A 15,270-nucleotide genomic window follows, 5' to 3' on the forward strand; every position below is an offset into this window, starting at 1 on the left:
TTAAAGTCAAATAATCTTCTTCTTCTTTTTTTCTCAAAATGTTATTTTATGCGATTTTACAGTGATTTGGTGTTTATTTAAACAAATTTTTCATTTTCTGTCGTAAAGTATCAATGAAAAACATAATATTTTAATAGAAAGAACTCAAAAATATCATTATATGGCATTATAACAAGTTATTTTGAATCAAAACAAGTTTTTGATCAAATTTTATAGTGTAAAAAACGTTAAAATACCGTTTTTTACATTTTCCTCCATTCCCAAAATACATTATCATCGATTTGGCTGAAAATTTGCCCACAGATAGCCAAAAGATAGGACTTTAAGTGGTTAGAAGGGTTTAAATTATATTTCAATACCAAAAAAGTTACATGCAGTAATATCAGACTCAAAAGTATATATTAGTCCAGTCGGGATAGCATTTGACCTTGAATGACGAGCTGCCCAAAATTTTATGTTTATGAACTTTAGGGGAGTCAATAGTAGCCTAAATTTAAAATCACGAATGAATTCCTCCGTTACGTTAGCCGCCATCTTGATTTTAAAGGAGAACCTTTTTTGCTCAATATCTCCGCCATTTTTAACTTTTCGACAAAAATGGTAGGAACTGAAATTGTTCCAAATAAATCGTATTTACAATTATTACAATTTCTTTTTAACAATTTTTGTCGTGAGGTCGATATTTTCGAGTTAATTGTACTTACAGTAGACGCCTATATTTTTGACTATAATATTGCATGTAACTTTTTTGTTATTGTAATATAATTCAAATCCTTCTCACCACTTAAAGTCCTATGTTTTGTCTATCTGTGGGTAAATTTTCAGCCAAATCGATTATAATGTATTTTGGGAATGGCGAAAAATGTAAAAAACGGTATTTTAACGTTTTCTACACTATAAAATTTAATCAAAAACTTGTTTTGAATCAAAGTAACTTGTTATAATGCCATATAATGACATTTTTGAGCCCCTTCTATTAAAATATTATGTTTTCTATTGATACTTTACGATAGAAAATGCAAATTTGTATAAATAAACACCAAATCACTGTAAAATCGCATAAAATAACATTCTGAGAAAAAAAGAAGAAGATTTTTTGACCTTAAATATCTTATTTTTACGTCCCTTAGAAGCTATATACCAATTTTCAGACAAATCGGAGGACCAAAATTTTTTTTGCTCCAAAATTGAGTGACTTGAAATGGAATGACCCCAATACATTTATCGAAAATATACCTAGTTCGATGTTAATTGAACGTAAAATAAACTTTATTTTAAAATAAAAGTGTGGCTTGACCAACCCAAATAATAGTAAATTATGTTGTACCACATCACCACAAAAAAAACAGCTTTAGAACAATATCAAATTTTTTTTATTTATCTCGGATGAATAAAGAATATAAAATGTAAAAAACACTGAAGTATTTACCAAGTGATTATAAATACTTCATTTATACATTTACATTTTAATAATATAAATATTTGAAGCAGTACTTTAATGATTTCGTTAATTGACAAGTTATTCAAATATGTGTAAGAAATAATAAACTCTTATACTTAGACATCTTTTATTTATTTCTACTATTATTTTTCAATTTTTACAAAAATGTTTTTAAAACTAACTATAGATAGTTGTGAGTGAATTCGTATCCATTTCAGTCCATATGTCATTAGCTATGTCGGCATTTTATTTTTCCTGCGTTGGAAACCAGGAGGAACATGCTTCGCTTGCTATTTCGCACATCGCTGATAGTGCCTTTCCTGCGTTTTCGAAATCTAAAAAAATGGAATATAATTTGTACATTGATTGTTTTAGAAAATGTCATATAAGATTTTATGTTATCAGGAATAGACTAATAACACAATAAAATAATAGGTGTACTCGTATATAGAGGGCACTATATTTATTACACATCAAGAACATGGGCGCCCGCAGGATTTTTTTTCAGGGGGGGCAAAATAAAAAACTGTTGTATGTAATACTTATATTTTTAAAACGTTAAGAAAACAAAATATTGCAACTTCTTTTAGGAACAAATAACAAAACCACGAAAGCAACTCTTAAAAAATACAAAACAAAATATTATAATAAATGTTATTAATGCTAAAAGGTAATAAAAGTAATACCTAAAAGTAATACAAAATAGCATGCAATTTTATTCTTAACTAAAAACCAGTCTTCTGTTATTTTGACAAAATTCGTCTAGTATTTTAGTGGAAAAATTGGAAATATTTAATAGACGATTTCGATGGATACTCAACAATGCTAGCCCAACAAGTCTATCTTGTCCCATTGTAGCTCTTATCCACGTTTTAATCCTGCGTAAGGTGCTAAAACTCCGTTCAATTGTGCAGGTAGTACACGGCAAAGTAAGTAGAAGAATGCAGCTATCTTTGATAGCAGGAAAAAATTTACAGTGCTGAATAAGATCTTCAATGGTTATGTTCTCAGCTATTTGAGATTGAGATAAATACTCTCTCCAAATATTTAATTCGCTTTCCAAATTCTCAATGTTGTATAGATTTCCTACCTTAATTGCGAAAGATTTAACATCTAAAGATTTTATATTTTTTGGTAAAATATTAAACAAAGAGAAGGCGACTTCATGTTCTTTAGAAAATCTTGTTTTTAAGGCAAGAATCAGATAATCTAAATACGGTATAAATATAGATTTTCTAAAATAATCTTTTGCTGAATCAGATTCATAGTTAGATCTATGAATTTGTCGACCGCAAATTCGTGGTTTTCCCACTTCTATGTTGAGGGTCTCACAGATAGATAATGCATAGGAAAAAATGTCTGCAAAATTTGAATCAACCTCTGAGCGCTGTTTTTCACAAGTCCTGGTAATTAAATTTATGTGGTGATGAACATCTACAAAATTAATTGAAATACCTTGTAGCGTATTTGCAATGGGCTCTAAAATATTTGAATATTTACTTGCCACAACTAGACAAATAACAAACGTAAAGGAATTTAAGGCAGCCCATAACTGAGCTGCTCTTTTTGTAGTAGAAGAGTTCATTAAAATTTGCCCAGTTTTTATATCAAAAAGTGTTTTAAATATTATTTTAAAATTTTCAGCAAAAATCCGCAAAGATTTATATTTAGCTGACCAACGAGTTTCACAAAACAAAAGTATATTGGGAATTAGGTTTCTTCTTAGAGTACTCTCTCTAAAAAATACTATTACGTCTTTAACAGTACCTATGGTATTTCGAATTTCAACTATGTTACTAATGTCGTTTATGACTAAATTTAACCTATGGGAGGCACAATGAAAATAGAATGCTTTTTTATACTTATCTTGTACTATCTTCTGAACACCGTGAATTTCACCAGCCATTGTTGAGCATCCATCATAGCCCTGCCCTACAAGTTTGTCCATGTTTAAACCTGATGTTTCCAAAAACTCCAAAATAGAATAAGCTATGCTATCAGCGTTTAGTTTATCTAATTTCACAAAACCAAGAAACTCTTCTTTCACCGTAAAATTTTCATTTTCTTTGTATACATACCGTATACCAACAGATAACTGTTCATGTCCCGAAATGTCCGCAGTCTCATCAGCCATAACACTAAAATATTTGGAAGAATTTGCTTCTTCGACAATATTTTTTAATATTACATGTCCTGCCAATGAAATTATTTCATTTTGGATCCTGTGAGAAGTGTATTTAGAGTTACCACCTGCGTTCAACAAGTGATTCTCTAAAGTTGTATCACCAGCGTCTATCCTGAATTTTAAGAGATCCAAAAAATTTCCAGAATTTTTCTGCTTTCTCTTAAAGGCATATCATGAGTTCCACAAAAAACTATTGTTTTTATAATTGGAAGAATTTTTTTTCTATTTTCCGCTACATTTATTTGCTTTCCCTCATCAATCAGAGACAATATATCTAGTTTTTTATTGGACATCACATCAATAAAATTTTTGGAACGGATAATTGAATCTTTATGCCAGGCAGAATTAGAATGGTTCTTGGCCTGCGTGTGGAAATCCCTGTATTTTATAAATGGCCTTGTTATAAATGCGCCTAAGGTACTACCGTGTGTCACAACAGGTGGGAAAACCACACAATACTTACAAAGGGCACCTTTAAGAACTTTGGAATAAACCAACCAGTCATATTGTTGAAGCCATTTGTGTACAAACGGCCGTTTATTTGGATCAACATCTTGCTTAAAATCATAGGTAGGGGACGGCGTATACGGACTTCTTAATATATCGTATTGGTATTTTTGTTTATCTTGAATCGACGAGGAATTTACAAAATTTCCAATGTCTTCTGATTGACCGTCTGGAAATATTCGGGCAATGGTTTCTTGTACATCAGGCTGATCTGCTGTCTCCGCTAAAGTATTTCTATTCGAAGAAGTGCTAGGCTCTGCTTCCTTTACTGCATGTTCATGTTCCCCTTCTTCTTCGCGTGCTATGTCACTACTTGTGCTAGGGATAGGGCTACGAGTTGAAGCCTTATTCTTTTTGGAATCGGTAACTTCCTCGAGGGCGGTTGTTTTTCTTTTAAAGAATGTTCGAATGTCCATTTTTTTCTAAAGAATAAACCAGCAAAACTATAGTCATGCAGTTTAAGGAAAATGTTAATAAATCAAATTACCTGATAAGGATTGTGTTTGTATTAAATGATAGAAACCGGAAACCGCCCGTAAGGCTAACACGATAATAATAAAATAAAATACACTGCGAATCTCAACGCAAAGAAAATAAACAACGGCTGTGAACTCTGAGCGGCTTGACGAAAACAGGTAGAATGGTGGTGCGTGGCCGGATTATCTATCACCACCACCACCATGTGATTGTGCTTGTGCTACGACGTTGCCGGTTGCATTCAAAAGGCGCGTAGGTTCGTAGGTATTCGACGTATTATATTTAATATCTTAGACCATGGTCTAAGTTTAATATAATATTATCTCCATAATTTTGTTTTTGGTTTATATACTTGTATAATATACCTTTTATGTCAACGTAAAGGTATGAACTTTTTAGGTTTGAGTACAGAAAAATATACAAAATAGTAAAATCTCAGGGGGGGCCACGGCCCCCCCTGGCCCCTCTCTGCGGGCGCCCATGATCAAGAAGGTATACGTAACTGCCTTGTCCTTTCTCTCTAAAAGTTTGCTTCCCTTCAACGTTATTAAATAGTTAGCCCTATTAGGATTCGTCAATCAATTGTAGGTTGAACTAAAACCCAAAGACAGAAAGGATATACTAAAAAGTCCCTATTTAGGGATTTTCATGTTTACAGTTGTTTTCTCATACTATCGCAGAGTCGTAATGTACGCAGGTATAAGGATCAGACCGGATCTATTCTTATTCATAACTCCGGGACAAGTGAGCCATGCTATATAAGGTCGTGCATGGCCGGCAGTGAAAGTAAAAAAGAACGCGTATATTGAAAACGCTGTCAAGCGTTTTGTAGTTTATCAATTTTATTGCTGTAAAGCAAATTCTTCTTTTTCCAAGTACGTATTAATGTCAAATAAAAGTTTTCTAAAGATTTGATAACAATACATGCATAAAATTTGTTAATTAATAAACAGAAAAATATACTTGAAATAATCAAAATTTCCTAAAAATACATTCAAAAAGTAGGTATATAATTCTGCATAATTCTGCGATTAATGATTATTAATCTCAAAAGGTACAGTCAGAAGATACAGAATCACATTGGTCTAGCTGCCTTTAACTGCCTAAGCATTGCTGGCAGATGTTTGAATAGAAAGATGTGAAATGACGCATATGATATGAATCTGGCGATTGTTGCGTATGTATGGGCGGTTATACCTAAATAATAGGTTCTAAATATTGCCTTCAAAAAGAAAATGTATTGGTAATCAGCAGTTTGAAAATTTCCTTATTATATATAATTTCAAAAAAATATACGTTTAAAATAAAATTTTCGAATTTCTTTGGGCCATATTGGATCCGCCACTTTGTTTTTCATAAAAAATAATGTCAGATTCGTAATCAGCGATGCCAAAATCCCTTAAGTACGAAAGTAATTCCGAAGTGCATGAACAATATACGCTTTTAAAGGTTCATGGCCACCTTTTTGGCATTTGGAACCACAGTGTGTCAGTGTCATATCACTTGTCATGAGTAGCAAACATAACAAAATTATCATTCCCATCACGGCTCAGTAACTAATATATTATAACTTCCTACGGGTATATTATTAGACAAAAGAACCAAAATGGCTATCTACGGAGCATTTATTAGACTCGTAGTAACCTATGGTTGTGAAATCTGGGTAATGACGAAAAAGGATGAAGCCCCACTCAGGAAATTCGAGAGAAAGATACTGAGAAAAGTATATGGCTCGGTGCAAGAGGAAGACGGCACATGGAGAATCAGGAGAAACGACGAGGTGAATGAATTGAATGGACAGTATGGTATTGTAAGATTTGTGAAAAGTCAAAGACTTTTCATAGCTGGGAAATGTCCAAAGACAAGAAAATACAAAGACAGCAAAAAAAATATTACAATGGAAGCCGATAGAAAGACGAAAAGAAGGAAGGCCCAGACAGAACGAACTGGTTGGATGACGTGGAAGACGAAATGAAAACCACGAATATAATGGTAGGGGAGCCCAAGCGGCGATTTTTGCAGTTACTCGAGCGCGTCAGATTATCATATGGGGAGAAACCTGGTAACCTGCAGATGTACCTCTACCATATATTGGCTCTTAACACAGCTAGGGAAGTTCGTTAAGGGGGGCCCGAAAAAAATCTATCCTTAAAACTACTCAAAATTGTCAGATTAAGATAAGGTAAGTTAAGTGCATGCAAAAGAGTGTATATTTCAAAAATCTGACGGTTTGAGCGGGGCGTAAGGAAATGGGTGAGTCAAAAAGTTTCACAAAAAAAAGAGAATATTTCGCGAAACGAACGTCAGATCGAAAAACTAAAAAATATGTCTTCAATATTTTTCAAAAATCTATCGAATGGTACTAAACATGACCCCCCAAGGAGAGGGATGGGGGGTAAATTTAAAATTTTAAAAACAAACCTCGCGATATTTCGCAAAATGAACATCAGATCGAAAAACTGCAAAATACACTTTCAAAATGTTTTTGAAAAATTTATCGAATGGTACCAAACACGACGCCCACGGAGTTTAGGTGGGGGTTTACTTTAAAATCTTAAATAGGACCCCAAATTTTTTATGGATATTTGGATTCTTTACGTAAAAATAAGCAACTTTTATTCGAGACATTTTTTCGAATTATGGATAGATGGCGATATAATCGGAAAAAACGATTGTTGGAAATGGAAAATTAAATAAAAAAAATGGGAAGTCCCCACTAAAATGGAAATTTTGCTTAATTTTTTTTGGTTTTAGGACCTAATAATCACAACCCAATAGGTCCCCATAACGCTTGAGTGACTGCAAATTTAGCATACTTTGCTCCCCGACCATAAGGCAATGGAGGTGAAGGGCACAAGAGAGATCTGAATGGAAGGACATAGCCAGACGGACAAAGACCCATCCATGGTTATAATACCAATAGAAGAAGAAGAATAACGGGTATATAAGATCATAGGATAGATATGATTAAGATTTAAACCATATTTCTCACTGCGGATTAGAAACTACAACAAATATAAATCATTTTTTGATTTAAATAACATATAGGCGGTTGTGCTTCGATTCATTTCGAATCTCTCACCATTCTCTTACAAGTGTTTCAACGTTTACGTTTCATCAGAAAGGCTTTGTGAGAGGACTAAATTGAACTGACGCGTACCATCCGGTTGTCAATTATTAGTAAAATAATGCACCAATATATGCTAATAGCGACCTCTAACGAAGTAAAATGAAATCAGTGTCAATAACGATTAAAAGAAATGTTTTTTACCGTTACTTCCAGCAGTCCTTTTTCCAAAAATGGACCCATTAAAAGGAGGCCTTCTGTACGCTGCATCTGTTGAAGACATTACTCCGAATACAAGGAAAATTACTACGCAAAAGAGAGTAAGTGTTTTCTGGAAGTGGCTTTCCATTTTATCTAGAAATAAAATAAAGTTAGTCTTAAATATTGAAATAAAAGTTGTATTAATAGTTAAATACTTTTGCTGTTATACAGTTTCTTAAGAATAGGCGCAAAGTATCTTTCCAGGTGGACATCAGTCCACGAAAGGGATAGGGCAGAGGAATCGCTCGACCAAACTGTAAGACTGCACCTAGTACACAGGCGGCGGATCTAAAATTACAGGATAATTCCTATTTTACTAGGGTAATATACCTATGTATTCTTTTTCTTCTAAAGGTGCCTATCTTCTGGAGATGTTGTCGACCACATTGACCCATCTTATTCTATTTACAGCAGCTCGAAATAGATCAGTTGACGTTAGACCAGTCCACTTCCTAAGATTGGCCAGCCAGGATATATGTCTACGTCCTGTCCTCAATCTTTCCTTGCAGAATCAACAGTAGCAGTCGGTATTTATCGTTACGCATAATGTGGCCGAAGTAAGCCAATTTTCTGTTCTTTACGGTGTTAATTATTTCTTTATCTTTTCTTAGCCTCTGGAGAATAGTTATATTAGTTGTGTGGTGTATATTTGAGACCCTCAACGTACGTCGACAGCACCACATTTTAAATGCCTCTAACCGTTTTGCGGCATCTTCTGCCAGACTTCAGCTTTCAACTCCATAAAGGAGGACACTAAAGACGTAACATCTAAGAATTCTTATGCGTATATTGATACTTAAAGACAAGTTGCACAGAATCTTCCTAAGACTGTTAAAAGATCTTCCGGCTTTTTCAATACGAGTTTTTATTTCGTAACTATGATCCCAAGTACCCTTAATGTTGCAGCCCATATAGCATATTTTGTGTACTCTCTCTAGGGGTGTATTGTTTACGGTAATTTGGGAGTTTATGTTGGTGTTTTTACTAATGATCATTATTTTTGTCTTCTTACAATTTAGTTTTAGGCCGTATTTGTTACATGCTTCTACAACATTATCCATGATCCTTTGGAGCCCCTGAGCACTATCTGCCAGCAATACTGTATCGTCTGCATATCTAATATTATTTATAAGTTGTCCATTTACTGCAATACCATCTTCTGATTCGTCCAAGTCCTCTCTAAAGATGTTTTCAGAGTATATGTTAAATAATGCTGGTGACAGTATGCAACCCTGTCTAACTCCTTTTTCGACTGTGAAGATTTCGGACAGTTCGTTTTCAAATCGAACTGTTGCTTTTTGTTGGAGATATAAGTTTGAGACGAGTCTTACATCCTTACCATCGAGTCCTGATGTTTTTAGGATATTAAGTAGTTTCGCATGTGGGACTTTATCAAATTCCTTCTCGAAATCTATGAAACTTGCATACCTACACATCGCAGTTGACATCCCTGGCTCTGTATTTGAACTTGCAAGCTGAAAGTGCTTCCCTCGTACCGAGTCCTGCTCTGAATCCAAATTGAACTTCACTCAGCTGTTCTATGTATTCTAGGCAGACATTTATGTAACAATGACCTCTGAAAGAGAATTTAAAGAGATCGGTATTGGCACATATAGTCAAAATAGCACTAAAGATGCTAAAATCGAATCAAATTGACTTCAACTTAGTTTGAAACTGTCTAGAGGGTCTGATTCGGATCTTAAAAAGTAACAAAGCCATTTTCCTCTGGGTACCTGGACATAAGTATTGGTATTGAGGGAAGGAAAAAGCGGACCTACTTGCCAGGGAGGGGCAAAAGAAACAATCATAGACCCAAAACCAAAAGTACAGCCAAAAGAACCATATCAGACTGGGTGGAACGGATCAAAGGCAATTCTGGTATGTGGGTCTTGAATATTTCAAGACAAAATTAGAATATAAAAGGATAAAACAAGAAGAGTGTTTGACATAAAAGATTTGAAGTTGGAGGTACGAGTTAAGTTGGCGAGGTGCTACATTTTCTCGACTGTCGTCCAATCGAAGCTTGGACCTTGAATGCGGCATCAATGAAAACTGGAATCATTCTAGTTATGAGTGTATAGAAGAATCCTTAAATACAATTAAAACAAGAAAATTGGAATATCTCCGACATACAACACGCGGTGAGAGATACTTACAGCTTGCTCCAACTAATTATGCAGGGAAAGATCCAATCATAGGTAGCTTCTTACATAGGGAAGCATAGGTACATACATCAAATGAACTTTTCAAAACAGCCGTCTTTAAAGTTCGAATAGATATGATGATTGTCGACCTCCGCCGCGGAAATAACACTAATATGAGATACATGAATCTTCGAAGAAAAGATCAAAGGTGTAATGGATATTAATAAGAATGATCTACGAATGAGTGTAGGTCTCCTAAAAGGACAATGTCGCCTCAAAAGAGGCACATGAATAAGGATTTCAAATTTGGTCTCAAATCTAATCGAACTGACTCCAAATTAGTTTGGAACTATCTGCTGGATCTGACCGGATCGAAAAAAGTAAGGAGGTAAGTTTACTCTGGGCACCTGGACATATTGATAACGAAAATATTGAAAAGAGGATCTATTTGCCAGAAGAAGTTCAGAAAAAAACATTCATACGCTCAGAACTTCTCGTTGGTATAGCAAGAAACATAGTCAAAAGAACGATATCGTACTGGGTGGAAAGGATGAAATGTAACCACTGAAAAGAACAACTGGGTCTTAAACATTTGAAGGCTTTTATACATGAACCTTCGAAAAAGAGATCCAACGATCTACTAGATCTGAATAGAAATGGTCTGCGAGTAATTGTAGGGCTCCTTATAATATGACACTATTGGCTCAAGAGTAGAAGGGGCAAGAGCTATTACATCTGAATAGAAATGGTCTGCAAATTATTATAAGGACTCCTTATAGGACACTGTGGCCTCAAGGAGCACATTGAATAAGATCGGACTGACTGAACACGAGATAGCGGACCACGTTCTGTGCAACTGCCTAGAGCTGGGTAGAATAAAGCTCAATACATTTGAGTATTTGTATATTTGGGGTTTAATTCCTTATAAAGAAAAAATTTGCCAATCTGGTGATAGACTTTGAGGCAGTCACAAGCAGATTATGCAAAATAAGAATAAGGGGAAAATATAGAAAAATAACCCTTATAAATGTACATGCACCAACGGAAAATACAGAAGAGGATGTTAAAGATAGCTTTTATGAACAATTAGTGCATTTGTTTTATAAAATACCATCATATGACACCAAAATAATAATTATCTAAAAATCTCCTACCCTACAATTATTGTAGAAGATTTCAATGCCAAGATTGGCAGGGAGGACATATTTACACAATTAACTGGGGAAAAAGTAAACGTAGGGACAGTAACCTATGGAAAAAGAGTAATAGAAATAGTTTTCGAACACAATATGCGAATTATAAGTACTTATTTCGACCACAAAGAATTTCATAAAGGTACCTGGGTATCACCAGATGGACAAACAGTAAATCAAATAGACCATTTGTTAATAGAAGCCAAACATACGTTAGCCATAAAAGATAGCCGAAGTTATAGAGGTGCAGATGCAAATTCTGATCACTTTAAAGTTGAAAATGGAGCAAATAATTCCCAAAATTCATAAGACTAGTTGTACAAAAATGAAAAGATATAACTGCACTACTTCAGGATGGAGAGGTTAAGAAAAATTCGGGTAGCAAATTGAAGAGAAACTGAAAAGTCAGGCAACAGTAGATGAGAGAAAGCAGATGGGTACAGCTAAGGGGAAACAGACAAAGTAAACAAACAGATTGGTATGATGAGGATTGTAAGAAAACCATTAGGGATCGAAATAAAGCCAGAATAAACAGAATAATGAGAAATAATGGAGAAAGTAAACAAGCGTATGCTGAAAAAAGACGGGAAGCAAAGAAGAACTGTAGAAGAAAGAAGAGGTTAAATTTAGAGCAGAAATTAGACCGCATTGAAGAAATTTTTTTAAATTGACAAGTCAGGAATTTCTACGAAGAAATAAAACGAGATCAAACCCAGTACAAAACCACATCACGATATTATAAAGACGAAGAGGGAAATCTGTTAGGTATAATAGATGAAAAATTAAGAAGATGGGCCAATTATCTCGAGAACATATTATGCACAGACGACCTAGGAGAAAGAGAGCAAATGCAACTAGCACATGAAGAAGCAAGGAACCCAAATGTGAGTGAAGAAGTACCTACCAAGGAAAAAATTATGGCTATCATAAAGAACTTAAAAAACAAGAAAGCACCGGGAGAAAACGGTATAATTGCAGTGTTTTTTTAAAAAATGTGGCGAATGGCTTCAAGAAGAAATCACTGAGCTAATACGTGAAGTGTGGATCAAAGAAAAAATACCCAATCAGTGGAAAGAAGCTATCCTATGTATGTCATGTACATAGAAAATGAGACGTGACAGAATGTAGAAATTACAATATTTATGTAATGAAATTGCATATGATCTTAATCGACTTCGAGGAAGCATATGATAATATGCCCAGAAAACAACTATGGAAAGCAATGAGGAGAATGTACATTAAAGAGAAATGGATAAATACGGTGAAACATAATCCGTTAATAAAACTACTAAGAACAAAGAACATCGACATACGGGATATAAGAATAATAAATAATCTGTATTATGAACAAGAAGCTGTCATAAGAATAAATAATTTAAACACCAATAAAATAAAAACCAAAAGAGGCGTTAGACAGGGCTGTGTCTTGTCGCCATCTCTGTTTAATGCATACTCAGAAGATATATTCAAAAAAGCATTAGAAATGAAGTAGCAGGCATAAAAATGAAATTAGATACGCCGATGACACAATACTAATAGCAGAAACTATTACAGATCTACAAAGAATTTTAGATAAGGTTGTTGCAACGAGTGAAGAATTTGGTCTGTCACTAAACATAAAGAAAACGAAATTCATGGTTATATCAAAGAAAAATATTAGAAACATCAATCTATACGTAAATAATAAGACGATAGAACGAGTTCAGAATTATAACTATTTAGGGACAAACATTAGTAAAACAAACGATTATACCAAAGAAATCCGAATTAGAATAGAAAAGGCTAAAAGTGCATTCACTAATATGAAACAAATATTATGTAGTAGAGACCTCAGCCTAAATCTTAGAAAGCGAGTACTAAAATGTTATGTATTTTCTGTTCTTTTATATGGGGTGGAGACATCGATACATGGACTCTCAATAAACAATGCCTCGATAGATTGGAAGCATTTGAGATGTGGACGTATCAAAGAATGCTGAGAATCTCCTGGACAGACAGAATAACCAATGAGGAAGTACTAAGGAGAATACAGAACAGCAGGGAGATACTGGATTCCATCAAAATAAGAAAACTTCAATACTTGGGTCATATAACACGTGGTGACAGATATGAACTCCTAAAATTAATTATACAGGGAAAGATTCAAGGAAGGCGCAGAGTAGGTAGGAGAAAAATGGCCTGGCTGAGAAATCTCAGAGAATGGTTTGGATGCAGCTCAACTGAACTCTTTCGGGCTGTAGTGTTTTGCTAAAGTGAGAATAGCAATGATGATTGCCAACCTTCGTCGCGGAGATGGCACGTAAAGAAGAAGAAAAAGGATATATATAACACAAAGTCTGTATGAAGAAACAGGTATAAATAAAGTTAGGTACTGAAATAGAAAAACAAGGCCTGCAACAAAATATCTCAAACAGGGATGTGGTCTGCTATCACCTACACTTTTTAACACATATGCGAACTACGAACTCACAATGGGAAAAGTCGGAAGAAAAAGAGCATAGAAGGTGATATTACTTGTAAAAATATAGAAAGCTCCTTATGAGATGACGCTCAACTGAAAATCTAGCCACGAAATTTAATTTAAATTTTGTCCTAAGCAACTTTGACAAAGACAACTTTGAAAATACAGGTATAATAAATATAATAAGAAGAGAGCAAATTAATGATATCTGGTTTTCCAAAGTCCAGACAGAAAAAAGTAAAAATAAAATGTACGGCAGATAAATAAATGTCAGATAACTGTAAATAAAAAATAAGACATAAAATAATTACAAAGCTCTGTTTGGCAGATATGAACGAATTTGTTACGTAATATTCGCATAATAAAGAATGTGCATATACGACTAGTGCATGAGAAGTTTGTAGATGAAAAGTTATAGACAAATAATACAAAAACGAGAAACATCAAAACTTAGAAATAAAATGAAAATTTACTCACAGTTTATATTTGAACTGGTGCACTCGACGGAACTGCAGAGACTGACTTTTCTCGAAAAATATAGCTACTTTTATAGTTTGCAGTATGCGAGTAATATCGGGAAAATGTATTCTCTGAGCAAAGTAATTACAATTCCATTTACCGTCACATTTCCCGGTTAATTCAATAAAATCCCGCGAATTTCCCTCGCGAACGGCTTTCTGGCAGTGATAATTAATTGAATTGTCTTCCAGTAACCACTTTCTGTAGCGTCCAATAAAAGTTTGTTTATTTTGTAATAATACATTTTGCTTTTTGATTTGATGTGACGATGTTTTTAATAAAGGTTTAACTTATTTGAGACAGTGATTTTTACAGACATATATTGTTACTGAAATATTCAAAAAAAAAATTTAAAGCACTCGTGGGAGTGCCGAAAGAAGTGAAAACTTCTTATAGTATATAAATTACAAGATCAGTTGCTTTTTATGTATACATACACATAATATATATTATGTACGTACGAAATTTATTTCGGCAAAGTGATGACGGTTGCAGACTCAATAATTTTTTCCTATCTAAAAAGTACACAACGTCACCAAAAAAGTTTTCACTTTAAAAATTTATTTACAAAAAAGTGCACAACGTCCCTAACGAAGTTTTCATTTTGAAAAATTTATTTCGCCGAAGCGATGACGGTTGCTAATTCAACATTTTTCTCAATCTAAAAAGTATATAACATCCCTAAAAAAGGTTTCGGTTCAAAAATTTATTTCGTCGAAGCAATGACGGTCGCGATGGCGGTCGATAATTCAATATTTTTCTCCATATAAAAAGGGCACAACGTCCATAAAGAAGATTTCACTTCAAAAATTAATTTCGTCGAAGCAATGACAGTCGTTAATTTAATACTTTTTTTCCATCGAAAAAGTGCAAAACATCCCTAAAGAAGTTTTCACTTCAAAAATTTATTTCGCCGAAGCGATGACGGTCACAAATTCAACACTATTTCCCCATTTTAAAAGTGCACAACGTCCCTAAAAAAGTTTTCACTTCAAAAATTTATTTCATTGAACAA

At 34.0% G+C, this 15,270-nt stretch overlaps 1 protein-coding gene across 1 annotated transcript; it reads right to left on the minus strand.

Moving 5' to 3' along the window:
* Nucleotides 1–1,551: 1,551 nt before the first annotated feature.
* LOC114340937 (SIFamide-related peptide) lies at nt 1,552–14,368 on the minus strand. Its single transcript, XM_028291712.2, has 3 exons — nt 14,214–14,368; nt 7,882–8,031; nt 1,552–1,776 (listed from the first exon to the last, which is right to left on the minus strand). The coding sequence occupies exons 2-3, from the start codon at nt 8,024–8,026 to the stop codon at nt 1,688–1,690; spliced, it is 234 nt and encodes a 77-aa protein (XP_028147513.1). The 5' UTR covers nt 8,027–8,031; nt 14,214–14,368; the 3' UTR covers nt 1,552–1,687.
* Nucleotides 14,369–15,270: the final 902 nt, after the last annotated feature.

This window comes from Diabrotica virgifera, chromosome 4 (assembly GCF_917563875.1).
Source record: "Diabrotica virgifera virgifera chromosome 4, PGI_DIABVI_V3a".
NCBI lineage: Eukaryota > Metazoa > Arthropoda > Insecta > Coleoptera > Chrysomelidae > Diabrotica > Diabrotica virgifera.